This window comes from Astatotilapia calliptera, chromosome 8 (assembly GCF_964374335.1).
Source record: "Astatotilapia calliptera chromosome 8, fAstCal68.1, whole genome shotgun sequence".
Taxonomy (NCBI): Eukaryota; Metazoa; Chordata; class Actinopteri; order Cichliformes; family Cichlidae; genus Astatotilapia; species Astatotilapia calliptera.
The window spans coordinates 12,181,249-12,208,760 of NC_137429.1; the positions used below are offsets into that span (position 1 = coordinate 12,181,249).

Sequence of the window (27,512 nt, forward strand, 5' to 3'; positions counted from 1 at the left end):
ATGCACAGAAACATATTTGGAGAAAACCAAACACAGCATATCAGCACAAACACCTCATGTTAAATGTGAAGCACGGCGGTGGAGAGGTCATGATTTGGGCTGTGTCTGTAGCCACAGGACCGGGACACCTTGCAACCATTGATTCAACTATGTATGAACTGTGTATATCAAAATGTTCTCAAGTCAAATATGAGGCCATCAGGTCAGCCACTAAAGCTTGGCCCAAAACGTATCATGCAATAGGGCAATAATCCAGAACACAGCAGCAAGTCTCCAAAAGAATGACTAAGAAGGAAAATAATTAAGGTGTTGCAATGTTCAAGTCAAAGTCCAGACCTCAACCTGATTGAAATGCTGTGATGGGAGTTTAAGACAGCTGCAAACCTCAGTGAACTGAAGAACAGTGGGCCAAAAGTCCCTCACAAAGATGTGAGCGACTGATAAAGTCAAACAGAGAATGATTACGTCACGTTATTGCTGCTGAAGGTGGTTGTACAAGCAAATGAATCACGCGGTGCACTTGAGTTTTTCACATGACTATATATCAGGGACAGTCTCAAACCAAACTGCAAATCATAGTGAGAAATCCAAGTTGGCTCTCAGATCACTGAATAAATGTCCTACTCGAGGATCAGGTCTATTAAAGCCCGACTCATAAGTATTTTGAGTGCAAATCAAGTTAAGCCTCAGCCTCGTCCTAGCAAATCTCCAGGAAAAAACACCTGCCTGGATTATCACAACCCTTCAAAATCTACCGCTGGGTTCTGCGACACGCATGTTTTGAAATTAAAAGGGGAACAGTGAAGTACATGGTCAATCATAATTTATTCTTATGCTAAAATGTACAGCATTTTAAGTGACTGACAAAAAGGAGAAAAGTCATAAATACAAGAATGTCATTCTGTCCGATTTGTGTGCACATAGCCAGGTATTTCCCCCCGTTCTTACCAGCAACTCTGTACAGGTAGAAAGATTACAAAAGAGCAATATAAACAAAAACACAAGTACAAGTTGCGTTTTACATGCAATCCATTAGCTTAGTTTGGTCTATTCACAGGATCTATTCTTCTACACTTCGGTAAAATATAAATCCAACATTTTATAAAGATAGAAAACAAATCTACAGATGGAATGAAAACGTAGCTTTAAAGGCATTATGTAAAATATCGACTTTGGACTAAATTTATATTTTCTTTATTGTTATTCATCATTATAATCATTTAGTTCTTTTTTTTTTTTAAATTCTGCCACACTTCTGGACATTTCGAAATGTTTTAGAATTTTTCAGGGTAAAAACACTGAGATATGCTTTGTTACTTTGACAGAAATCAGTCTGCTTTATTAAACAGAAAGCTGCCTCAAGGAGATCTGTTACAAAAGACTTCAGAATTATACATACATAGCAATAAAACCTCTCAAACCAAACAGAAAACAAGACTAAGTTTACATATTTTTTTTTTTACATTATTAGAATTAACAAAATATAGTTTTTCATCTTTCTCCCCATAGAGGGAAACCTAGTAAAGGCCAGATATTTTTAAAATGGCTTGCTATTAAGCACAACACTTGTACAGTACTACTCAATGCACTGTCACTAACAGAGACTGAAGCATGCTAGTTGTCACTTTACAAAATAAGTACAATAATTTAAATATACAAAGGCATGAGTATAGTACAAACTAACTGTCAGCACTGTTAGACAGGTACACTGAACAGGTTCAAACAGCCACTATCTCCACCTGTAGCAGGCACGTTAAATGGCTTCATTTGAGGCTGCTACACAAGACCACTGATGAAATCTCTATCTGTGAGCTCTGAACCCGCCTGGTCTAAAGACACATCAGAGACACTAACACTAATTAAATAGATTTTCATCATAATGATGTAAGGCTTCCCATCTGGAGGAACAAAAAATACTTTTCAAACATTAACTTCAAAGTTTACTCACTGATGAAATTTTTTGCATTCTTTCCAAGTGCTGCTGCTTCTGCTGGTTTTTCTAATAAGTCATTAACAATAACAACAAGAAGAAAAAAAAAAAAAAAGGAAAAGGAAAAATGAAGACATACACACACACACACAAAAAGAAATAAAGAAAAAAGGGAAAAGGCCAAATCAGTGCATCTTTTAACAGCAAAATGCACACGAGGAGAAGCAGCTCAGTCCTGCGGACAGTTACCGCCTGATGAAAGGCCCTTTCAGGGACTGCTTGGATATGCCTGTGTCCATGTAGCCATGGTGCCCAGCTGGAGTGTACACCATGTTGCCATGTGGTGGAGCCTGCATGGGCTGCTGGGGGTATGGCTGTGTTCCCATCATGCCCATCTGCATAGAGTACTGGGGTGACTGGTTCATATAGGCATGGTTGCCATGGTAGCCACTGTTCATCATGGGCTGGCTCATGCTGTAGCCGTTCATGGCGTTGAGGGAGGGCATGTTCATGGAGTTGACGTTGTAGGCTGGTGCCGGCATGATGTTCATGCTCATGTTCATGCGTGGCATGGCGGTCAGCGTCCTGGATGGCGCCTGCATGGCGACAGCCTGTGGCGGCCGGGGGTACATCTGCTGCTGGTGGTGCGACAGCGAGGCCGACTTGGAGCGTGCAGAGATGTGATTTTTGGAGGCCATCTGAGGCTGGATCCGCTGCGAGTGCGGGATGCCCATGTTGCGCTGTAGCATCATGGGTGGCGGTGAGCTGAGATTCGGGGACGGGGTCACGGTGGCCTGCACCTGTGGGTTGGGGACTCGATGTGGCGTCTGGGACAAGGATACCAGGCTAGAGTGCTGCGATGATAATGAGGGGGTGTTGGCGTATGATGTGATGGGGTGTGAGGCCGAGTGGTTGAAAGGCAGCGAGTGAGGGTGCTCTATGAATGTGTTGGTAAATTGTTGCAATTTGGCGAGACTAAGGCCAGAGGACTGAGAATAGTGCCCGCTGCCATACTCCCCCTGGTGGTTGATCCTCTCATAGAGGGTAAAGTTTCGGTTGTCAGATTCAGGGATGTCTGCCAGCTGCATGGTGGTGGCGAAATTGGTGGGTATGGCGCACTGAGTCATAGACTGCTGCTGGCTGTGCTGACCGTGCTGATTGTGAAGGCTATGCTGAGCATGCGGATTGTGCTGGCTGAGCTGATTGTGCTGCAGGTGATGATTGTGGTGGTGGCTATGCTGGTTGTGGGGATTGTGTTGAGTGTGCTGGGTAAGCTGATTGTGTGGACCGTGCTGATTGTGTTGGGTGTGCTGATTGTGTGGGCCGTGCCTGCTGTGGGAGGTGTGTTGATTGTGTTGGCTGCGCTGGCTGTGTTGACTGTGCTGGTTGTGCTGGCTGTTGCTCGGAGGCCTCTCAACCACGACGCAGCCCTGCGGTGACTTGACGTTGCAGTGCGGCGGTGAGCTCAGGCTGTTCTGCTGGATCATCCCGCAGCTGCCGGGGTTAACGGCAGCCATTTGTTGGCTCACGGCGCAGCTGCTCTGGGGCAGGCCGCTAGGGGGGATGCTGCCGTATGAGCAGCTGTTCTGGCCCATGGTGGAGTCGTAGCTGCTGGGGTTCTCGTAGTTCTCTGTCGTACTCTCAATGCTGCCCAGATCGCTGAAGCCACTGTCCACCACCTGCTGCGAGTGATCCGACACCGACGGTACATCCATCATGGGACTTGTCTCCATATTATGGAGCGACGGCACTGAGATGGCACTGTGGTCAGGGCTGATCTGCGTGTAGCCACTGTCCAGGATGGAGACAGCTGGGCTGTTAACTGAGCGTACTGATTGGCTGGGATGGGAGTGCGCAGAGGAAAGGGGGCTGCTGTGATCTGACTGAGGACAGTCGTCCAGCGAGGTGATCTGGGGGCTCTGGCTCACATGGGCATACGTTTGCAGGTTCCTGCAGGGCTCCTGGCTCTCCACGCAGTCCTGGAAAACATTCTCCCGCTCGGTCTCCTGCGTCAGGGACTGAACAGCTTGGGCTGTCTCTGAGTCAATCTCTGTGCAGACTGGGGGATCCTCCCTCAGCATGGGATTGAGTATTGGCCTCTCTGCAGGCGGAAGAGGCAGGTGGTGTTCTGGACAAGGACTATGCAAACTCTCTTCCTCTGACTCAGAGTCTGCAGGATTATCAGAGTCTACAGCTGCTTTTGAAGTGACTGCTGCTGCTTCAGGTGCTTCTGATGGTTCTGCCGGCGCACTATCCTGGATGCTTTCTGTAGCAGTAGCTGGTTCCGCTTCACTACAGAGTACTGTAGAAACCTGCTGACTCAACTCAGAGTCATTGTCTTCTTTTGCATCTAAAAAAGTTGGCATGCATTTGGGTAAGTCTTTTGAACTCTCTTCCAGGTCTTCTGTATTATTCTCTGGCCCTGCTGTCTTGCTGTGGCGGTCATCTTCATCATCTGCATCCTGATCCTCTATTTGGGCTCTTTGCTCGCCCTCCTCATTTTCCTCATTCTCATTCTCTAGCGATACAGCACCCTCTGTGCTGTGCACTACATCTTTGGCTGGGGATTTCTGCTCATGTTGGACCTCCTGCTGGTCATCTTCAGGTGGTTCTGGTGAATCAGCTGCATCAACTTGCCTTGGGGACACTGCGCCAGGAGAGGCAGCTGGGGAGCACACCAGAGAAGCTACCGGTGATGCTTCTGGAGAGCTCGACTTGTGGGAGCCATGGTCAGCAGGACTTGGGGGCTCAGAGGGGAACCTGTCCAGCATTATATTGGGACTTGCCGAGCCTCTGCCTGCCTTGCTGCCCTCATCGACATGGACGCCATCCTGGTGCGGCCCATCCTTTGCTTCCTCAGTATGAATGTGGTGCTGCTCTGCCTCCATTGGAGTTTCAGGGGGTGTGTAGAGGTTCAGCTTAAAGCCCATCTTTCTTTCGTTCTTTAGCTTCCATTTAGGAGGTCCACGTTTCACTCCTTTGGGCCAGCCTTTCTTCCGTTTCACTGGACGGGGTTTGCTGGGTCTCTTAGAGAGAAGATCAGCTCCTACAGATCAAAACAATGCAACACTTTACTGGTTTGCCATGACATAGGCATAGAAGTGTAGAGAAATAACATAAGAAATATAAAGTTTAGTTGTTTTTTGTAAACAGCAGTCATAGCTCAAGTACCTTCATTCCAGTGTTCGAGATTGTCTTTTTGCACATTTTTCTCCAGCCTTGGGCGACCTCTTCGTCGTTTTATCGGTGCAGCTGGTGTCTTGTCCTTGTGTGCCTCCTCCTCATCTTCTTCATCCATCTCACCGACTCTAAAAGTGCGCTCCAGAAGGGGCATGGGACGCTCATCCTCCGAGTTGTCGAATGGCTCGTTCAGCACCTCTGTCGTCTCTGAGATGGTTTCTGTCGTTACGCTGCTGTTTATCCGCTTTCTTTTACGCCCTCTCTTCTTCAGAACCAGGGTTCTCTGAAATACAAACATGAGAAGAACCAATGAAAACAAACCTCAATCAAAGCAGATTGGTTTTTGTTAATGCTGGAAAGTGGGGCAGTAGTGGATGACCTCCATGATGGTACAGCTTTTAAACCCATACAGGATTCTGTGCTAAATGCAAAATGTTAAAACCACAGCTCAAGACTAAATGTTTGAGCAATGCAGGCTGGTGTGGAAACCCACAAATGAGAAAGGCAGAGTAAGCAGAAACCACAGTCTATATTTTACATTCTCCAGTTGTTTCCCACCGACTGCCTCAGACTGTAACCGCTCTTCCCTCCGAAATCCTTCATAAGAAAAATGCGAAATGAATACAGTAACTAATGCACCAAATAAACCCCATCAACCACTGTCATTCTTTTCTGGTTTCCATAGTGTTTTAGTTGAAAAGGTCTCCCCTGACATCATGCAGCCAGTTGTAATATTATCTCCAGCACAAGGGGGCAGTGCCATATAGACGGAACAGATGTGAGGAGCACAGTGGAGGGCAGTAAATTAACCATGACCACTGACAATAGTACAAGGTTTAGCCTGCACAGTCTCGACACCAGCAGTGAAAACACAATCTATTATCTACAGCTGCAGGCACACAGGGAGGCTCGAGATGACAGGAGGAAGCCACTGAACCCTACACTGAATTCATGAATATTTATCAAACCTTTCCATCTCAACCACAACATGCTCTTTAATGAAGGAAAACATCTAGACATACACTCAATCCCACTTTGTCCTAGAAGCAAACTCCACAGTGGCACACACAAACACTGACAGTCACCTTTCTCTTGGCTGCAAGCATTGCATGGGCTTTTGTCAAGATGGGTGGTGAGCCATCTGAGTCGTCGTCATCGTCGTCAGCTTCCTCATCGCTCACTTCCTCAGTCAGCTGGATGCGCCTGGTCCAGGGCGGTGCGGGCCTTCGTTCGTAGGTCCTGTAGGGAACCTTACAGTGGACCTTCGTGAGAGGTTGCCTACTACTGTGAGTCATCATGTAGCCCTCTCTCTCCTCCTTCTCCCAGCAACTGGCCTGCTCCTTCAGCCGCTCAGCCTGGTAATTAAAAAGACAAGATGCATTATCTCTGGGAGAGGCGCACGCACGGATCCAACATCTGAGCAACGACGCTAATGGGAAAGCAAGAGATTGGAATTAACATCATGACAAATGAATCACTGCAGGTTTCTCCTGATAATAAGAGCAGCGTCATGATTGGATGTCTGCCCGTCATGAAGGAAACGTTCCTGTTAAGCGACCGTGGAAAGATTGCATTTCATGGAATATTCAGTACTATCAATTATGCAGTGAACTGATTTAGAGCAATTTTGCACAACATTAGATGCCTGCTGACAGTGAGAATGCCTTTCCCATTAATGGCCTCTATTTGAACTCCCAAGCTAATCAAACAAACATTTACTAACAGCATTGCAGGCAAGCAGAAACAAATAACTAGTGTTTCTTGAACAAAGGAACCTACATCCATCTCTGCTTCCCTCTCCTCCTCAGACAGGACAGCGTTCAGAGTGGTGGAAGGTGTCCAACGCAGGGCGTCTGGATCCACCTCGATCTGACGTGGGTTCGCCCTGAGCTTCTCCATGTGTCGCTGAATCAGTCGTTCCCTTCTGATCAGCACGATCCTATTTCGCGAAGAGGAAAGCACATTACTCTACATCCATAACAAAAGGTAACAGAGGGTGAAGTGTGGTTAAATACGAGCGTTAAAGTAGCGCTCATTGGGGCAGCAGGTGCTTCGTGTCCTTGGGGGTGCTTAACCTGACTTACTTCTGTCAATATTCGGCGGCATTAATGGATATGCTGTTAAAAATACCCGCTGGCCTGGATAAGTCAGACAGCAGAAGCAGCAGCGGCAGCGCAAGTTGAAGGAGACTGTGGCTCTGAAACTGACCTGCCATCCTGTCTGTCAATCATGCCAAGCTGCTGGAGAGTAGCGGCGATGTCATGTGGACACATCCCAGTGGCCCTGCTTATTCCTTTAACACTGATGTGTTTATCTGGGTGCTTATAAAGGTGCTCCAGTATGACACTTTTCCAATATGCCAGGTAGGATAAGCGACCCAGATCTGACAGCGGCTTCTCTGGGGATCCAGCTTGTCCTTCTTGCCTGGTGAGAAGGTAACCTAAAAAGACACGATTCAAACAAAAACAAAATGCTTTAGTCGAGCTGCAGGCAGCGGCTGGGTTATTTCGGATTGTAATCCAATCCCTGCGCCTCCCCCCTTCCCTCTGTATTCATGTAAAGATGTGACGCCAAACCCTAGTTGGGATTCACCTTCAAATAGTGCGAAAAGGGAGAGAAGCTTTCCACTCCTTCAACCTCCGTCAGAAGGTATGACACATGCCAGCAAGGGCAACAAAGGAGGTTGAAAGAGGAAACAAAGCCACAGAGCGAAACAGAGAAGCAGCTGGATGTCATTGCTCACAGGAGACTGCACTTAGGAGAGATAACGCACAAGGAAAAAATACTAATATGGATCTGTGTGTAATTAGTTTTATAGCAGCCCTGTCAAGGGTCATCCATTATGAGCGGCATGAAATTAATTAATGCCTTTTAATGTGCACCCACTACTGAGAACCAAACAAGCTAACCTAATCACAAAACAGGGAACACATAATATTCCAGTAATCATGACAATATTCATTACTAAAGCTAACAGCAGCTTGTGATAAATACACTTAGAGATGAATATTCCAATAAGTTAATTGAAAAAGTCGTTTTTCATTTTGTGTCATTTCACAAGTATATTATCATTAATAAAGCAAAACAAAAGCGCTACTCTGAGACCTGTGAAGTATGATTTGAAAGAGAACGCTTTACACACACTAATGCTCTGCTGTGAGAGCTACCTGAGACAAAGTGTTCCTCTAATACAATCCAATATAACAGAAAATCTTAATCTAAACAACTTCCAGCTCCAAAGCTACATTTTCCAATAAAGCCGTCAAAGAGCTCAGAACTCAGCTGTGTTCAATCTCCCTTAATCCCTGTCTTTGTTATCAGCACACTCTCAATATCACAGATCCTCTCGCATCTCTGTCTCAATGGTTCCCAAAGTGAACAGGAAATCAAATGCTCCATTACCGCCTGCCCACCCCTGCACTCGCTCCTTTTTTTCCTTGTCTTCCACGGTCGGCACGGAGACAACCCTTGAAAAATAATAAAATGCCTATAATGACAAAAAAATGCCTGCCTAAACACAAAAATCCACTCAAGGCAGCAACTGTTTTCATAAGTGGACTGTGGGCTTTAAATATTGTATGTGTTGCATTTACTAGACTTAAAACAAAAAACCAGCATCCACGGCTCATCAGAAGTCAAGGAGAGAGAATTTGGTGTGTGTGTGTGTCTGTGTGGGGGGGGGGGCTCTTCAGGCAATGCTTAGGTGAAAACTACTGGCCATCAAATTAATACTGCAGCCAGAATGTTATGTTTCCCACTCCTAATCTTCTGTGATTGCCTAAGCACTGTACATGAATGCTCTTGATTAGACACCCTTGAAAAGCCTTAACAAAATAACAGCACCTTGCCATAAGCTACAAAACTCTGCCTTTAATCTGAAACTGTTTGTAAAGACCAATAATAAAAACCAAGTGTGGTGGTCTAAAAAGGCATTAAGGAACTTACTGAAATCAATAAGGAACCTTCCAAATCCTTGCCTTTGGTACTGAGGCATGATCATTATGCAGGAGACATTGTACTTCTGCTGGCAAAGCTTTTCCTGGGGGAAGGAGAAACAGATCAAGTATGTCAGAGCTCTGCTGAAGCTGGCAATTTACTGCACCTGCCATTGTCCTTGTCTAAAGCTGTGCACATGCACATGCACATCAAATACACAAACCGAGATGTTTCACTAAAAAGTATCGCCGTGTGAGAATTACGGCTGCAACTGACATTTGAATTTTTATAACATTAGATATTCCAAGATGATCAATTTACGGTCATCTAAAACTGAGAAAGCAGAAAATTTCCCCACATTTGAACCACTGTGAGGAAGTTAAATCCACATCACTAAATAGACAAACTACTGTGAGGTCTCAGTATCAGCATTCACAAATGATGTGCGGTATTCCTTCATTTCCCATAAAATCACTCCGTAATTCTTACCTTGGAGAAATAGCCCACAAGATGACAGCCTTTCTCATCATTCTTTGTAAGTATGTAGAAGAGGAAAGGCTCCACATCATAATACAAGGTCTTGTGATCCAGGAAAAGCTTGGCTAACAGGCAGAGGTTTTGGCAGAATAGTTTGCTGACATTTCCATCAACCTAAACACGGAATAAAAAGAGCAAGAGGACACTGTTCAAACAGTTCCCATTCCCCCACCCTCCCAGAGCCCATTCAGTGGGATCTCATGCAGCATACAGTTATTGCTTTATTGCTGTAAAGGGAAGCTGACCTCAAATACGGAGAGGTTGTCCTTTCTGTAGATTTCATTGGCTGGCGGGTGGAACCAGCCACACTTCTTTGTGTGTCTCTGGAGGATGTTTTTGCTTCTCATGTACTTCAGACAGAACTCGCATATATAAAGCTTTTGTAATCTGGTGAAGACAAAAACGAGAGCTGAGGTTTGTACTTCAGCATGAGAGGCTTTATAACAGGACACTGAAATAAACTCGGCACCAGCAACAAAAGAAATTGGCATTATCTGGTGCAAAAAATACTACTTACCTTGAATATTCAGGTGGGTAAGGTGATGAGTACCAGGTCTGGATCTCATACTTCCCAAATTCAATGACAGCGGGGCATCGAACGGAGTCTGTGTTCATCAGTGATGAACGAGATCCGGTTCTCTGTAAAAAGATTTAACAAAGACACACTGATAAATATAGTGACCCAGATAATTCAGCATTACAGTTCCTCGTGTCAAGAACTCTGTCGAGACGAGATTGTGGTTCATGGTTCTCGTGAGAAATGAAAGATACATCTGCCCAAAATCAGTCGCACAAATAAGATAAGCTTTACCATGCTGACACCCCAGTTACCGATTGAGCCAGTGGTTTCCGTTTCTTTTTTTTTCTTTCAAATGACTATTTTTACTCAGCATTTCTGCATATTCTCTGATGTCTATATGGTTTTCTGAGTCTATAAACAAACTATGTTATATTTGAGCCCTTGATCTTTTTAACCAAAGTTAGAACCTTTTAAATTCGTAAGTATTAGTGAAATAAGCTTTTTTGCTTATTAAGACCCATGCATTCCAGACGTATAGTATATCTATCTGTTTAAATTAAGAGTGAAACTCCAGAGTCATGCTTCAGGGTCTTAGAAAAACAAAATGTTCTGTGGAAAGACAAACAGTTTGACTGAGGCCAAATTGTACCCTCAGTCAAAGATAAACAGTCTGAAGAAGGCGGAGAATTTAACCTATACGAATGTTTTGTTAGCCTGCTCAGTTATGCCCTGCTGCACGGGCCTACAGACCGGACAGTGGTGTTTTACTGTTACAGCCAACACATTTCAAAAGGTGCAGTTTTTAGGGTGAACGTTCTCCAGTTAGCATTGCACAAGTTTCCTTACAGCTCGGAAAGTGAAGGGTAGACAAGTCCCTTTCTTCCATGCAAACTATGGGCAACCTGCTAGCAACCAAAACATGCAAGGAGCCTTTGGTGCAGCACCCTCTTTGCAACCGATTTCATATGGACACTGCCAGCAACCTTAATTAATAACTCCCAAACCGGTCAGGAAATACACTTTTCTGGAGGGTCTCTAGGCTTGTATGTCTGAAGTGTTAGTCTAAAAATGCTGACAAATGTTCACCTCCAAGAAGTGCAAAATGACACAAAAAAGTCAAAAAGAAGACTTTCTTTTACATGGGTTATTGTTTCATGTATTCTTGGCTTGTATTTAGCTTTTTTATTGGCAAGAGTTTACCAATTAGGCAATGAACACAATTGGATTAGAAGTTGGCTCCTTTTATATTACAATATACTCAAGAGAGCTGAATAAAACTGACATGACATATTATCACTGAAAGACCTTCTTTGTGTATATAATCCCACTTTGGTTCTCCTTTCAGTTTTCTTGCAAGCACGTAAAATGAGCAAAAGATTTATAGCGTTTTCCTACCTGAGCAGCGAGTTCCTGGATTCGTGTGAAGGTCTCGATGTCCTCCTCTGTGACGTGGTCTCTGGACATGGCCGCAAAGTCTGCCTGGGTCTCCTGCTTCACGTGCAGCTCCCCGTTGTGGCCTGTTAGAGGAACAATAGCACGACATCAACACATCAGGCGGCACATCAACAGCGCCCCGTTTGAAGCAGCCGTGGAATAATCTCATAAATGCATTCTATGCAAATGTGCTTATACTGTGAGCACTGCTGCTGAGCCTGTCTGAGGCTGTGTCTCAGAGGAATTTCATAATGTATCATCTTTGCATGTTTATATGAAAATCCCTAATGTAATGAAGTGAAACTAAATCACTCTAATTGCGTAACCGCTTTCATGTGCTTAGTCATCCACCAAGACAGTTTCCCATGAATTAAGAAGCAGATGCAGTGAAGGGAGCGAGTGTCGACATGAAAAGCAACTGATGCTGGAAAGCAGGCAGTAATTTTATGAAAGACATCAACACCATGACTTAACCACCAAAACAAAAACCCATTACAAGTGGAAGTGATGCATCATTAACATATTTATGGAAATGTGCTGGAGGAGTAACGAGTGTTTGTGCGGGATATTGTTTAGAACTTCTTGAAACATACATCCGTTTGGTTTTTTTCCCCCTACATGTCTTTCTTTTTTTTTTAAGCTGTGACTTCACTCCTGAAGACAGTGAAATGTAAGGGTTACTGCACTTAGGCCATAATCATCATGTCAGCTCTGAGTCAGCTTGGGTGGGTGAATCACTGGTTCGTAATGACCGCTGGAAGTGAGGTTGAGAGGAGACAGTGATTTCAAGAGTGAGGGTGGGATGAGGAAGAGGGCGATGGGACTACAGTCTCTACTAGGTAGTGATCACAATGGGCGCACTACTGCAGACGGTCGAAGACAGAGCAAGGAGCAACATGAGGGAGTTAGTGGGCCATGCACTATGACAAAAGCCAACGGGCGAGAGGATGGAAGCCACGTATACTCCGCAGTCAAGTCAAAACGCAACGAAATTGTGTTAATAAACTAAAAGAATTTAAATTAGGAGGAAGATTAGTAGTCTGTTAGAGTGCTGAGGGTGCCTTCTCAAAGAAAAGATAAGCTCTAGTCTGGAAAAAAATAACTGCGAGTGTCAAGCTTTTAAAAAATGAAAGTAAAAAATAAAGAAGAAGCTTAGAGGTGTGGAGACGCAGGTCTTGGTTGGAATTTCGAGCCTTGCTTACCATGATTATTCTCAGGCTTAATTCTTCCGTCAGTCAAGTCTCCCTTTCCTGGTGAGAGGGCTCCCTTCTGAGGGCTCCCTTTATACCTCAGCCTGCCTAGTGTCCTGCGCTTTTTAAAGAAAGGGTTACGTTTGAAATGACTGACCATCTTAAACGGGTGTCCTCTGGGTCGGCCTGGCCCAGCAGTTGTGGAGTCTAACCTATTTTTATTAAACTCGCTCTTTCCAAGGCGCTGGGGCCCCGTTTTGGACGTATGGGGGGAGTACTGCTTATGGGGCAGGGGCTTAGGTGGCGCATAGGAAGGTAGTCGCTTTTTCCGTGACTGTCCCTGAGTAGTAAAAATGTGAGAGAGTCCGTCAAAAAGTCCCTTAAGTTGGCTGCTATTGCAGAGACTACTCAGGGAAGGAACACTAGACTGGCTGGAAGAGCTCTGGGGAGAGTTAGCAGAAGTGGAGCTGCTGGACACCTGCGAGGGGGGGCTAAGTCCGGGCAATGTGGAAGCAGGAGGAAGTGCAGAGGATGAGGGGGTTATCTTTTGAGAGGCATCAGCAGCAAAGGCAAACAGCTCTGGTGGCTTGGACAGTTTGGGTGGACCCTTTTCTCTAGAGCTTAACTGTTTGGCGGGCGACTCTATGGCTACAGCTCGCATGTGACGGCCCACGGGGGAAGGAGTAAAGAATTTCGAAAGCCCATCGATAAGCCCTTTAATTTTCTTGTTAACAGTGAGTGTAGCTGGGGTGGAGGTGGGCGTGAGGAGGGGAGTGGTGGAGGGAGTGGAAGTGGTGAATTGGGTGGCGTCGACCGCACAACAAGGGTCTGCAACAGCAAATCTGTCTCGGGCGTCCTTCACAGATGCAGCATGACCAGATGAAGGTGTGGAACAGACGGTAATCTTTTGACCCCTACCAGGTGACCCCCTTCCTCCCAGTGCTACCATGGAGCCGTCACCACTGGTTACAGACCTGCCGGGACAAGAACAGCAAAGTAAATGTAGATCTCACTGCTGACACATGAATGTAACCAAAAACATCAACTCAGACGTGTAATTATGTCATTAACGTTTTGAGGCACAAATCATTCTCAGAAATGTAATGTCGTTAACAGTAATATTTATACAAAGCCTAAAGTCTTGCTTCATATTTCCTGTTCAGAGTTATCTGCGAGATTCTTAGTTAGACACAATAATTTTTGTTTTCTCTACCCTGACACCAGGAGCTCATATTCCCAGGCACAGGATGAATAAAATGCTCACAGCATGATGTAAGTTGTGGACATCTATTCATTTTCACACATAAAAATGTCTGTTTATATAATTATAACCTGTATAACCATCTATATAATTTAACTGTTACTGTTGTTGCTGTAACATACAGCAGAAATGCCCCCACGCGGCATCAATAAAGGGCATTCAAACTATTATTAGCACTGCTACTGACTGAAAATAGCATTTAAATAGAAATATTGTAATGATAGAGGGGCTGCACAAATCATCTTACATTCACTTTTTTAAACATTTTTATGTCAAGATATATTTTCAAATCAAGATATAAAATACATCTGCACATCTTGCCTGAATACACAAGAGAGTGAAAATACTAAACCTTCTGTAGTTTTAAGGGGCTTGCTACAGCCCAGAGCGAACACACCGTCCAGCTATAGACTGTTTAAAAAGATGGAAGTAGCCACACATATGTCAGCCATCACTGTGAGCAGACGCTCATAGGGGAAGTGAGCCATCAGTTCTAAGGTAGCCCTACCTTAAAGCATACTCAGGTTTGTTCTCCTTTTTGACACTAATCACGAGCATTATTTACAAAAATAACTTCAACTATGTTGTACTTAGTATGACAGAAACCACAAATTCATTAGGAAAGTGGTTCCAGAGGTCACAGAACAAGGGTGCAGAAAGGTCATTTTTGAGTAGATGAGTCTCCTCCCGCTGGCTATTAGAAAAACAAGACTTGGTAGCAACGACCATCTTTTATAAAGGCTATATATATATATAAAGTCTACGGATCTCCTTTATCCAATAACAACACTTAAGTGCTGTTTACACGTGAATTTACCAATATTAATTCTATGTAATGCATAGAAGGGATCTGTATTTGTTTTCCATTTTTGGGTGTTCTTATTCTCTGTGGAGGCTAAATGTATTATAGCTTATGTTTAAATTTATAGTTAATCAGGTCAGGAACTTAAACCAGAGTCAAGCTATAAACTGTAATGCATGCATGTTTGCAAAGGACCATGGATCGTTTACTATAAAAATGGCAATTTGACTTCTCTACAGAAATGTTGCCATGTATTGAGATCTTACCAGCAGATGCACTATTATTACACCAAACAATTAACCTTGAGTATAATGTAACTGCTGTTAGTTAGATTACAGCACACTTACATTCTTTGTTTGAGCTTATTTCTGGGCCTTCCGATTGGCTTTGCATATCGACGTTTGATCTGATCGGCTTTCTTGTGCAGCAGTTTCTTCCCGTTCTCCTTCGGCCTGCAGACTTGGCAGATCCAGGTTCCTGGAGGGTGTCCAAACAGAGAGAGTACCGTTTGGGTGGGTTCATCAATTCAGAGGACATACAGTACATTCATTTGAAACATTTCCTTTAATAGGAAGAGCTGGCGAGATTCCCACCAGCTCACAATGACAATCAATTACTCAGCACAAAGCGAAAATCCATAAGAAAAACATTGGGTCAGTTCTCCGTTTGGAAAAATAGACTTTGCGTCAGCTTGTTGAGCTCAGCTATGTGACTCGTATGAATTGCCTGCCAAATATCCTACTACAGTACGTGCACCATCATTACAAGCCTCAATGTAGGGTCAGTACTGTAATCCAGAGATAGCAAATCTCCCCAGGGAAGCTGGAATAATTTGATATGCATGCAAAGCTCCTAATAAGCCACCGCTGCTTCTCTGTGTGCTGAGTGACAGCCCCAAACGGCCTTCTGTGAAGAAAAGGCTTTGAATTGACAGCAGAGGGGGGAAAACAGAGAAGCCAGACAGTATAAACACCTCACCTTTTGGCATTCTTGAAAGCGGCGGATCGCAGCATTCCATGTGAAAGCCCCGATCACATGAATCGCAGAACAGCATCTCATCCTGAAAGGGAACAGCAGGCATGTGTAAAGGATGTCCCAGTTGCATACATGTAACACCCCCGTCATTTAAAGTCTTTCTTTTTTTGAAAAATAAGCCCAATTGTGCACAAGAGAGGCTTTACAAATCTCAACAAATCCTCAGGGATGCACAAAATGGGATCTACCTTCAAGCCAACAACACTGAAAATGGTGTGTGTTAAGATGCATGTGTAATACTCACAGCGTTTTTCCCCTGTATTCGACAGGAGCTGCAGGTTTTGCATTCAATACACTGCCACCGTAATCTCTTCACATTTGAGGTTAATTCAGGGGAAAACTTCAGACATGATGGATGTCCTTTAGGAGCAATAAAAAATGCATATTAGCACAGGACATTTTACCACCGCTGGCGCTGTCACCGAGCCAGAGACAAGGTTTTTCATTTGTCAACACAGTCAGGTTAAACATTAACATATTACATCACTAAAAAACAATGCTGGGCCTGTGCCTGTATGTCCACAACACTTTTCCTCCTGGCACAAGTTGTGTCTAAAAACAGTATGATCAAACATCTGAGCCACTAATTACAGATAATTTGATCTTAATGAGGCAGAAACAGTAGCAGCACTCATTCTAATGGAAGCTGATCCATGAAAGTCATGTAAAAGCTTGCCTCTTCTCTCACCCGGCTCCCTCTCATGGTTGTAAAACAGCTGTTTTACAGTGAGAGCACAATTTGTATACACTACGAGTGGTTAATGAAAACCACCTCGACGCTACTTAGTCAAATTTGAGCTATAAAAATGTCACCAGGAGAACAATTCCTTACGGCATTTAAAATAATTGTTCAAACATAAATGACTCCTAGGCAGAGGTAATTTTATGGGGGGTTAGCAGTTTTGTCTGGAACAAAAGAACACTAAAGGAAATGCCAACAATCTGCAGCGGGGAAAGGTTGATCTTTGATCTGCTATAACTGGAGTGGCTCTATAAAATAATTTGAAGTGAGCGAAAATGACTTGGGTGATTTCAGATTGTAATGGTCACTTGGAGCATCTGCCCTTCTGAGGCTTGCAAGTAATTTGGATCCCTCCAGCCACTCAATTTGCAGATTGTTCTTCCAATAAATCCCTTAAAGGGAAGAGAAAAATATGGTGAAAGAATATGAAATCTGCCTAACCGATGCAGAAAACTGCTACCGCCAAGGTTGGATGACTTGAATATATACTGAACACTGTGAGATGACAGAAATTTGTTGGCATTTCTTTAATACTGCTGATGTAATTAGTTTATATCAGGCAATGTGTCTGCTTAATGCCCCACTCTACCCCCGAATAATCTATTTATGTCTATATATTCACACTCTTGGAGCGTGACTTCTACCCATTAGGTTTTGATTGCTCAACAGTTGTTCTGTGTATCAGGTACAACATGGTAGGAGGGTTAGCCCTTTAAAGCTGAGTACACAGTGTGTGTGTGTGTCTTTTTTTATTGATCTTGTACAATGTGTTAACTTGCTTTACACATTTTAATTGGCCTTCCTCCACGGCCAGAACCTGCTCGCACGCTATGGGTCAATCAACCTGCCACAATGTAAAAGCTCACTGTGAGCGCAAACACCCAGGTAATAAAGTTTATTCAAATAGGATTGGCTGTGTATTCAGTGTTGACAAGAAAGAAGGAGAAAGAGTCACTCACACACACAGACAGAAAGTGGTAATTCTGCACTATTCTGCAGCCAAAACTGACACCGCTGCCTTTAAATGGTAAATTTAGGTCAAGTAGGATTTATTATACTTGAGAACTAAACAAGTTAATGTATCACAAAGGAGCGTTACTGAAAAGAAGATGTTTATGTTTTTGTTGGGATACTGATAATATGCCAAAATAATGCAAGAACATGTTTTTGAAAACATCGAGCACTACTGAGTCGTGACACGAAAACACAGGCACATACTAAACTGTGAATTTTAACACCATTAAATGTGCAAAATGTTTGACTGATGATAGAAATCTAGCTTAGTTTGCACAACATTTCAAACACAACATTTCATACATATAGCATAAATATGACATCATGTTATACGCCAGTGCAGAGATTTTAACCACATTTCTGACCTATGTCCACATATACGCTGACACTGTTGCTTCTGAGCTAACATACCAGCAGTTTAGTCTTGTTTACAGTATGTTATGGCTCGTGGGAACATGCAGTAAAGTGAAGCGTTACACAAGGTGACTTACCACTGCTCCCACAGTCTGCACAGGACAGCAGCTCTTCTGGCCGCTTGTCCCGATTTGACTCTTTCGTTCCGAGACAGAAACTGCATATTGGGATGGGGTCGACCCGGAGCTGGTGTGGGAACACAAGCAAAGACAAACTGATTAAGGGACAGAATGACAGACTGTGTGTGCAGCGCTGAAATCTTTGATCCAGATTTTGAGATAACTATTCATGTATTGCTGGTTAACATGAAAAGTGCGGATTCAATGAAACTCCCATGAAAATATCAGCGGGAAGAAGCAGCTTAGAGAATGGGAAAAAAATAAAAGAGTGGAGTTCTCACAGACTAGAAATGAATAATAAATGAATCTTATCCTCAGAGATATGCTGCATCTGAGATCCACCTCTTTTATCCATTACATCTGAATGGGTAAGTGATCTTAGTAATCATAGTTTAAGGGCTTAATCCAATTCTTAAAGCTTGCACTCCAGTCTGAAAGGATTAACCAGCATGTAATCAAATTACCTCAATAATAAAACATGCTCTCATTGTTACTGCCATGATCCACAGTAAATGTTGCAAGTCTCAGAACAAACGCTCATTTAAGGGCTTACGGTTAAGTTCAGAAGAAGTAAAATATGAGCTCAAGGTTTAAGAGGATTTCCCCATTGATCACTCAGAATGAAGAGAGGCCGACTTCAGAGAGAGCTGGGAAGACTTTGTGTCATTACTTCATACAAAGCCAGTCAAAGTCTAATGAATCTTAGGCTGAAATCAAGACCAGACTTAACTGAGATGGCTGCAGTATGGCTTTCACAAGTCTCCCTTTAAATGTGAGATCATACATAAAAGCCTCTTACAGAAGCAACAAACAAACTGCGGTTTCCTTCTCAGCTCGAGAGGAAGTTCTTAACGGAAAATAACACTCGCAGGGTGTGACCGTAAATAACCCACCTCATCATCAGTTTACACACTAAGGCCTCACCAATTGACTGGAGCCTTGGAGGGCCCTCTAGGGATGGCCATAATTAGTTCCTGGTTTCTATGACGCAGATCATCATCCTGACCATAACCCAATTTGCATCTTTCAAATTTCTGCTGGCACTGACCTCCCTCTGACCCTCATTTGAATCGGGGGAGGTGTTGTTTTTCCTTTTCCATTCGTCAACAAAACACAAAAACAGCAGCATCCCTTCAACCCGTCACTCCACTCCAAATGAACCCCAGAGGGAAAGTGAAGCAAGGATGCAATGGCAATCTGGTCATTGTTCCTGGCTGTATCAATTACTTGCTACGGCGAGGGGAAGCAGTTTACTGCCACATCAATGATTACTCTATTTTCCAACCTGCCAGGTCAATATTTGAAAGCGGGCTGGCATTAGAAGCAGACTGCTGCTCACACAGCTGTGATTATGGACATAAAACCACAAAAAAATCTATGTGATGAGCTTTGTGATGACTCTACACCTGTATGATTTAACACTGTGGCTCGGAGGTAACTGGTGATTTTTGATATATGTGATGATAACTCACCCAGACAAAAGGCAGCAAGTTCAAGAAGGGCAGACAACATTGCCTTCACAGTCCAAATGCACATAATGATCTCAATGATTTTTGTACGCAAAAGGGACAAAATAACAATAAGATCAACAAACAATCAGGAGCAGAGTCACAGAGGGTGGATAACCTTATATGCTGTTCAAACCTTCTGCTTCTGACGGGCAACCAATCAGAAAAAAGCTGGTGTGAAGGGGGCAAAAGACAGATAGAAAATGGCTTATTAGAGTCGATATAATATAAATAAAGATTATTATCAACGCATAAACAACGCAAAGCTACTGTAGTACAGTCCAAGAATTAAAATATAGAGCTGAAATTACCATTACAGGTCACCTATAAGAACAAAATGTTATAATGAATATCTCTGGTGTAAAGGCAAAAGCTGAATTTTTAGAACTTGTTGTGGACGTTTTGCTTAATTTTCTCTCATTTCCAAAATGTTGTTGCTTTTAAAGCCCTGTGTTTTGTTAACTCGACTGTGCAAAATCTGCCAGCTAAGGCTTCATCAAAGTTGAATTGAGACTTGCTTCAAGCAGACAAAAGGGGAAAAACATTAGCAGTCGTCCTTGATCACCGATCAACGAAGTCTGTATTATCACTGCTAACAGATGCAGACAACAGGATTTGAGAACAGAGCCTTGGTGTTAGGAATACTTTGGGTTATGCCTTGTTGTTTAGGTACATGAAGTGCACTGTGTGACACTTTCATTATAGGTTAACAGACAACTATAAATATGATTTCCGCTAAAGCGATAAAGACTGATAATGACAGTGCTAATGTGCAACCTGTGTACGCCGCTGATGAAATGCTCCAAGCACAGTGATGTGAAGTTGTTTAAAATAATAAGTCTTAATAAGGCTCCATAACACAGTCTCCACTGACTCAGCTATGAAGGCTGGATTAATTTCCATTAGGAATATTCTTGTGATTAAAAACCAATAGCAATTTGAAATCTGTACAAGAGAAAAATGCAAAATAAAGAAAGAAAGAAAGAAACGCAGCTGAAGAGATGCTGATGATTTACTTGGGGATTCTAAATTAAGTACATTACAGGAAATTATGCTGCTTCAAAAGAGCAGGCTGTCCTGAGTGAGGGGGTGGGGTCCTATTAGAACAGTGCTGGTAGAGAGAAAGAGAGAGAGAGCTCAAGTGGTTGCATAACACAGCAGGAAAAAAACTCTCATTCCTTGCCTTTGTTCCTGCCAGAGTCTCTTCAGAATCTAATAAACTCTAAACCAAGACTGCTCTTTTTTACCTCAAAGTATCTCTTATTCTCAGCACACACACTCAACTACTGAGCAGGCAGAGCTGTCTCATCCTTTGAAGTGAACAGCAAACCTGGACCCGGCGAGGTGATGTCATCAGGCCGCGAGCAATAGGTTGAAATGTTCCAAATGGAAAACAGCAGGCCTTCCTCAGCTATGAGAACCACTGCAGGACACTGTGTCTCTAAACACTTCTCAGTTTCACTTTTGGCCTCACCACAGACACAGTCACAGTTGTGGCTGCAGTATCAAGGTGTCGCTTCCTGATTATTCACTGTGAAACTGGTGAAGAGCAGAGTGACATCTCTATAGCCTGATGCTGCTTGCTACTTCAGCTGCATAACTTGTGCATAAACTAGACCGCATTTCATCTTGATAAGCCTCAACACATGATATGCAAAAAGCCTTGACAACACACTAACTAGATGACTACACACTGCACTTTAGGTCACGCAGTGAAAACCATTTTCCATCAAGCACTCTTCCCACTCTTTGACAGTGTCTTAAAATTGCAAAGCAAGAACAAAAGTGCTGTCATCTTGCAGACATTTGTCAGCAGCGTGTGTTATTGTTAAACACCAGTAACAAAGACACAATCTCTGCAAACTATAAACCACCCTGTGGATGTCGAAAGTTTGTTTATATGGTGTTATTTCCTCTCTGGGGCATCTCAGTTTGCACCAAGTTCATAACAGCTGCATGCAGTCGGGAGAATATTCAGTCTTACTTTCTCAACACATGCTCATTCACGTGCAAATTACCAATAATCTATCATAATTTTGTTCACCAACTCACAAGAACGCCAGCCACATCCTTTAAGGTCATTAGGCTAGAGTTACATAACCTGTGGGAAGCCTACAGCAGACTGCCTACCACACAGTCAGCATGACTTTCTGATTATCCAAGCTCTCTTATTATGGAGACCAACAGCAACACAATCCCAAAGGGACGCACTCTAGATGGCGTTGTTTCAGACCTGCCCAGCTTTAAGTCCCAAAGATTAAGACAACAATCATAAAAGTCCTACTCTTAAGTGGCCTGAACTTTCAACCTTCCCAACTGCTGAAGGTTTCAAATAAATGCCACTGCTGAAGAACCCAAAAAAAGCTGTGGCACATGTCAGAGCTTGACAAGAAGATCAAAAACAATAAGACATCAACAACAGCAGGAATATGTTTCTACTTTTAGGAATGTCTCCTTTTGGGTTAACAGCAGCATTAGGCAAAGAAAAGCTCAGAATGACACATGAATCAACACGACTGAAGTAAGATCAAGAAGGAGTAACAATGCAGAGGCCGAGGAGTGTGTACCTGGTCTCGCTCGTGGGGGAGGAGTGTCACAGATGACAGGACCAAGGTGGAAGCACTTGGACACCTGGAGCTCCTTCCCTCTACGCTTCCATGGCTGAGCTTATACCTCGGACCATTTTTTGACAACCTGCCAGTGTTAACTGCTCGCTTAGCAGCCAGCCGCAACCTCTGCCGGAAAGCGGGGTTATCAACAATGTCTGAGAGGTCATCCTGGTTCCTCAGATACCTCTCGATGTTCTTTAGCGAGGAGCCATGGGTATCATCCAGGCCTTCGATGGCCCTCCTAAGCATTTTATTCCAATCAATATGGCGCAGATCGCTCGAATTCCATATAGATTCCTTTGATGGCACAGGTGCATTTGCAGGCAAGATTGATCCAACTCTTCCGGGATGTCCTGGGTCCTTGTAGGAGGCGCTTCCTTTATTTGTAACCTTGAGGATAGAGCCATCGTGAACACTTAATTCCAACTGCTCAAGGACGGTCTTCTTGTCCAGTCCATGTGACGTTGCCACCGCATGGCAAATTCTCTCCTCTGAGGGCCTCTGCTTTTGCCTTTTGATTTTCTGTATTGCTTCAAGAATCCACTCAGTGTAAAGAGGGTTTGCAAGTTTTACCATGGTTGAACAATTAGCCTCACAAAAATGAGATCCATAAAGATTCCCCCTTTCTGCTGCTGAAAACTGGGTACATCCACATCCTTAGTAAGATCAAGAAGTTATGTTCCACAACCGCATCCGCTCACTATTTCTTCTCAATCCTGGGTATCTCACATTGAACTTCAACAAAAGTTGGCACTAGTAAATTCCACAATGGTAGTCACCAGCTGACCAGGAGCTGAGTTTATTAAAATTCCAGATTAAATCTAAAAGAAAAACAGAAAAAAGAAAAAACAACAAATAGTCAGATCACCTTTTATTTCTCCTTATTCACATTCTGTAAACTATCTGATGGCACATCGGGTATGAAAGCTAAGCCAGAGGAATGCAGGACTTTTTAAGATGTGCTAAAACATGAGAAACAGATGGATAAAAACAGATGCAGGCGCTGTCATGGCTGCTAAAGAAATCAGAGTGACTTAATCCATAGTCTGACACTATAATCCACACACCAAACCAGATGTCCATTTCAAAAGAGACTCTTTTTTTCCCTTCTTCTAAAAGTAGTAAGTTTTGACACTATGACAGGCAGCTAGAAACTTCTACCGACTTCTGGGAAAGTGTACACAGTCACCTCGAAAGAAACACATTTTCGGTTTCAGAGTCCCTTTCGCATTTGGAAAAAAACAGAGGCAACCTTAGGAGTTAACATTTATTTCTGCTGCACGTAAATATCACACACAAACTGGCTAAAAACACACATATTACAGTCAAAAAGAGGAAATCATACGTAAAAGTTTAACCGTTAGTTGTCCGCACGAGACTTTTTTTGACAGCTCCACGTCCGCGGCGACGAAACTGATCAGCGCGAGCTTTAATGACACACGTAATAATCAATGCTCACTTCCTGACAGCTGCTGACAGGCGCTTCGGGGCACGTCCGCAGTCGCCACCGAGCCGTTTGACGACGGAAGAAAGCGGTGGTAAGACAAAAAAAACTACGTTAACACACCGAAGAGTTTGCGCTCCGCCGAGTTGAGCAGATAAATGACAGCGTTGCCAGCATTACTGATGTCACCTAAACAGTCGCCATTTTGTTACAATGTTGTAGTTTACATGAATCCGACATGACGCTGATTACAATCCAATGGAGTCTCATTAAAGCTTACCTACACTAATGTGCCCTCCCTAGCAACTTCAATATTGGCTGTAAAGACAAGATCCGATTTCTGGTTTGATAAAGCACATGTCAATCTTTATGTATGAGCTCACTCTAAGAGGCACGGCACTGGCTGTATGATCTGTCACTTCACTCAATTGACCCGCCTCTTAAGGTGCCTACAGTGACGAATTGATATCATTCACCTCCAGCACGCGTTACATCTGAACTTGCGGCTCCATACGTAGCGAAGGGTTATTATTAAGTTATAAATACACTATATCAGGCATTAAATAGTAAGTTGCAATTAAATGAGACGAATATTTAACCTCATTTACAAAGCGTTTAACACCGGCCCACCTTTACTCCGATTCCCTCCTTGAAACAGTTGGTTACACTTGAAAGTGATTTGGATCGTTTTAGACTTTAATTGGCTGTTTGTTAAATCTATCATTTGTTTGCATAAAACCTGCAAAGGCCCTCACTACTGGTTTAAAGTGGCACACATATCTCTATTTATTTATTTATTTATTTTTAAATAATTCCAGGTAGCATATGCAAGACTCCTGCAGGCATAAATGCATGCTATCGCCTTCTCCCCTCCTCCGTCCCTGCCTCCTTCTCTCTTTATCTTCCTCCCCTTTTTTATAATTTCCCCGAGAGGAGCCGTAATTCTCCCGATATTTAACATTTAAACTATTAAATTGAGAGGGGGGAAGATAAATATATATTCCGTTACGCGTTATGTTAAAAAAAAAAAGTAGGTTTTGCGCTCGCTCCACATCCGCCAGCAAAATTATATTAACGTCCCGTGTTGCGCCGTGCAACGATGGCATGACCTCTTTATCACCATTAACTATCAAATATCTCCAATGAGGACAAATAGTGAGCCCTGGAGGCGGGAGAGAGGGATGTGAGGGGGGGAGTAAAGATGCTCAGTAGGGAATACAAGTTAACACGGCTGCCGGGAGAGTGGCTCCTTCATCACCGCTTCTCAATTATGTATCGCTAGTTCTTTCGCTTCAAGTAGTGCTCCCCATCTCTCAGCTTCACCTCACATTTCTCACCTAAGCTATACACATATATATATTAGAAATGATACACAAGCCTCCTTTTTGATTTTTCGCAGTATTTTTCTTTCTCCACCCCCCCTTACACACTCACCACCACCACTGTTAAGATGTTATAGGCTGCACAGAACCGATCTCTAATCAGACGCCGCCGTGGGCGAGAAGGCACAACAAATTAACGGCAAGTTTCATGCAAGGATGAACATATAACTAGTAGGAAAGAGGTAAAAAAAAGAAAAGAAAGAGGGAGAGGGAGAGCGTGAGGGAGAGAGGGAGAGAGAGAGGGCACAGGCTACCGTAAATATTTGCTGGTAGTTTTACCTCTTCAAGTTTTTCCCCCCCTCGGATAGTCCTCTTCATTATCGGGGAAAACGTCGAAGGATAAAATGCGACGCGACATATCCGAGCGATTTTGCGGGATTTGATGTCCTGAAACGAAGGCTGAAAAGCTTGCGCCGAGACATGGAGAGGACCTGATAACAACTAATTGAAAGGTTAATCTACATAGCAGCCTGTGACAAAGTGGTACCCTCCCCCTTCTTCTTCTTCCACTGTAGACATCCCTACTTCAGTGTAGTGGAGCGGACCGTCGCCCCTTTAGTGCGCTCCTACAATGATATTGTCAATTTCACTTTTTTTTTTTCCTCCCCTCTCACCACCACCACCTCACCATCAACACGTCCAGCGATGAGCCAAGAGGAACATTTTTACACTTCCATGTTTTTTTTTGTTTTGTTTGTGTGTGTGTGTGTGTGTGGATTAGCCACGGCTTGCTACGTGACATTTTGATGTCGTAACAGCCCCATTAACGCCAGCACCTCGTGGGCATTTAAAACTTCCAGTTGATGCGCTCTGATGTGGCTCATTTCAACACAAACACATAAATCCAGACTTTTTTTTATTATCATTATTCTAAATATACATATATACATATTACACATTTCTTGCATTGGCCAATACTATCCAGCGCCGCAAGGGATATCACACACTACCCCCCCCATCCTAATCTGTTAATTAACTTCACCAAGCCCAAGGAAGAGCAATAGTTGTAAGCAATAATGTAGATCATTAAATTTTCAGTTTTTTTTTTTTTTTAAGATTTGCGCTCGCCTCTCTCATTCACCAACTCTTTAGCAGCATTAGAAATGCCAGAAAGCTCATTTTTCAAGCAGTAATACGGATGTAATTAGGGAGAGATAATTGGTAACTTCCCATCAGATTATGAACACATACAGTACTGTACAAGAAGCCTTTAAAAAGACTTTAACCAAGGAGGTGGTGGTGGTGGTGGGGGAGAAGAGCCACATTTGATGTGTAATTTGATTTGCATTCATTTAACACTTGTCTTGTCATTTTTGCCATTATGCTGCATCTTCATCAGACACGCTCTCCTCATTACCTCCATGACCTTGATGTTTTCTGTTGACCTGCAGATCACTCACCATCTTCCTCCCCGTGCAGTCCTTGACATTTGCTTGCATCTCCTTAATGATAATTTGTGGCAAAACGTGCGCAAATAAAAATGCACATTTCCTTTTAGGTGCAGTCGTAAAACCGCAAAGAGTCCAGATTTGATGCTTTCGGGACTCGCGTCACGATGGAGGCGCTGACCAAAACCTGCCTGTGTCTGGTTATAATGAATGCCACCCTGGGCCCCAGCAGGTCCTCCACTGCTGCATGGGTCCAGGGATAATTTGAATTGGAGCATGTGCCATTGCAATCTGCCCATCCCTCCCCCACCACCACCACACACACACACACACACACACACACACACACACACACACACACACACAGACACACACCCCGCCACCTCCTCCTCAATCCCTGCCAACTGCCGCACTGGTGTTCACAAACACTGCTGCCCATCTGCGGGGCAAAACACTGGCCAGGGCCCCAGTTACTCTTTTGCCTGCAATTAAAATGATGCTCAATTAAAAAAAAAAAAAAAAAGTAGGCAAATGTCACAAAATTAAGACATTCTTCTCCCTGCTTCAAAGCTCACAGTGTGTTTAACTCAAACCTGTAAATCTTGTAGACTGGTAAGCAGAAATGGAGCAGCAAACACACAGCACAGAATCGTAAAAATGTAAATCAGATGTACAGTTTTCCATGTCTGCTTTCTTGCCTTTTGCTTTCATAAAGCAAGGCAAAAGTTAACCAGCAAAAAGTGGGGGGAAAAAGTATGTTTGGTAGTTTCCTTATTGTGGCAGGCATTCTCATTACTTAATCATGGCTCCCTCTTTTTGTGTTTGTGTTTTGCCATCTGTCATCTTGAGAAGCAAATGAACCAGCTGCCATGGAGTGTGATCTTGCCCAATCAGAAATGTGGTCCTTTTCAAAGCGCATCTGTGTGAAACCTTTAAAAAAAAATGCTGATTGAAAAAAAAAAGTGTCTCAAAGTTGTTAATAACATTTTGGCTGGAGAATATTTTCACCTAGATGGCCCCAATTAGCATAAATGCATAAACGATGCCTCATTATGAAAGCGGGGCTG

At 43.4% G+C, this 27,512-nt stretch overlaps 1 protein-coding gene across 3 annotated transcripts; it reads right to left on the bottom strand.

Annotated features, from left to right (window-relative positions):
* Positions 1-806: 806 nt before the first annotated feature.
* Positions 807-25,616, bottom strand: kat6b (K(lysine) acetyltransferase 6B). 3 transcript variants are annotated; one of them, XM_080305061.1, is made up of 17 exons: positions 25,337-25,616; positions 22,190-23,052; positions 18,073-18,181; positions 16,070-16,185; positions 15,769-15,850; positions 15,138-15,267; positions 13,646-13,701; positions 11,499-11,620; positions 10,101-10,222; positions 9,829-9,970; positions 9,536-9,697; positions 9,056-9,149; positions 7,319-7,550; positions 6,890-7,049; positions 6,196-6,465; positions 5,102-5,393; positions 807-4,976 (listed from the first exon to the last, which is right to left on the bottom strand). In XM_080305061.1, the coding sequence occupies exons 2-17, from the start codon at positions 22,805-22,807 to the stop codon at positions 2,176-2,178; spliced, it is 5,508 nt and encodes a 1,835-aa protein (XP_080161187.1). In that variant the 5' UTR covers positions 22,808-23,052; positions 25,337-25,616; the 3' UTR covers positions 807-2,175. The 3 variants fall into 3 exon arrangements, with proteins under 3 accessions (XP_080161187.1, XP_026034341.2, XP_026034340.2); XM_026178556.2 differs by having other exon boundaries at positions 12,740-13,701; XM_026178555.2 differs by lacking the exon at positions 25,337-25,616 and adding an exon at positions 23,577-23,927 and having other exon boundaries at positions 12,740-13,701.
* Between the last annotated feature and the right edge of the window lie 1,896 nt (positions 25,617-27,512).

Bases quoted from the DNA above. Each gene is read 5' to 3' on its own strand.
- kat6b (XM_026178556.2), bottom strand. From the start codon at position 22,807: ATGGTAAAACTTGCAAACCCTCTTTACACTGAGTGGATTCTTGAAGCA. The intron at 15,268-15,768 runs GTGAGGTGTTTA...GACACCCTCCAG, and splicing joins GCTTTCAAGAATGCCAAAAG to GAACCTGGATCTGCCAAGTC. The intron at 4,977-5,101 runs GTACTTGAGCTA...TTTGATCTGTAG, and splicing joins TCTCGAACACTGGAATGAAG to GAGCTGATCTTCTCTCTAAG.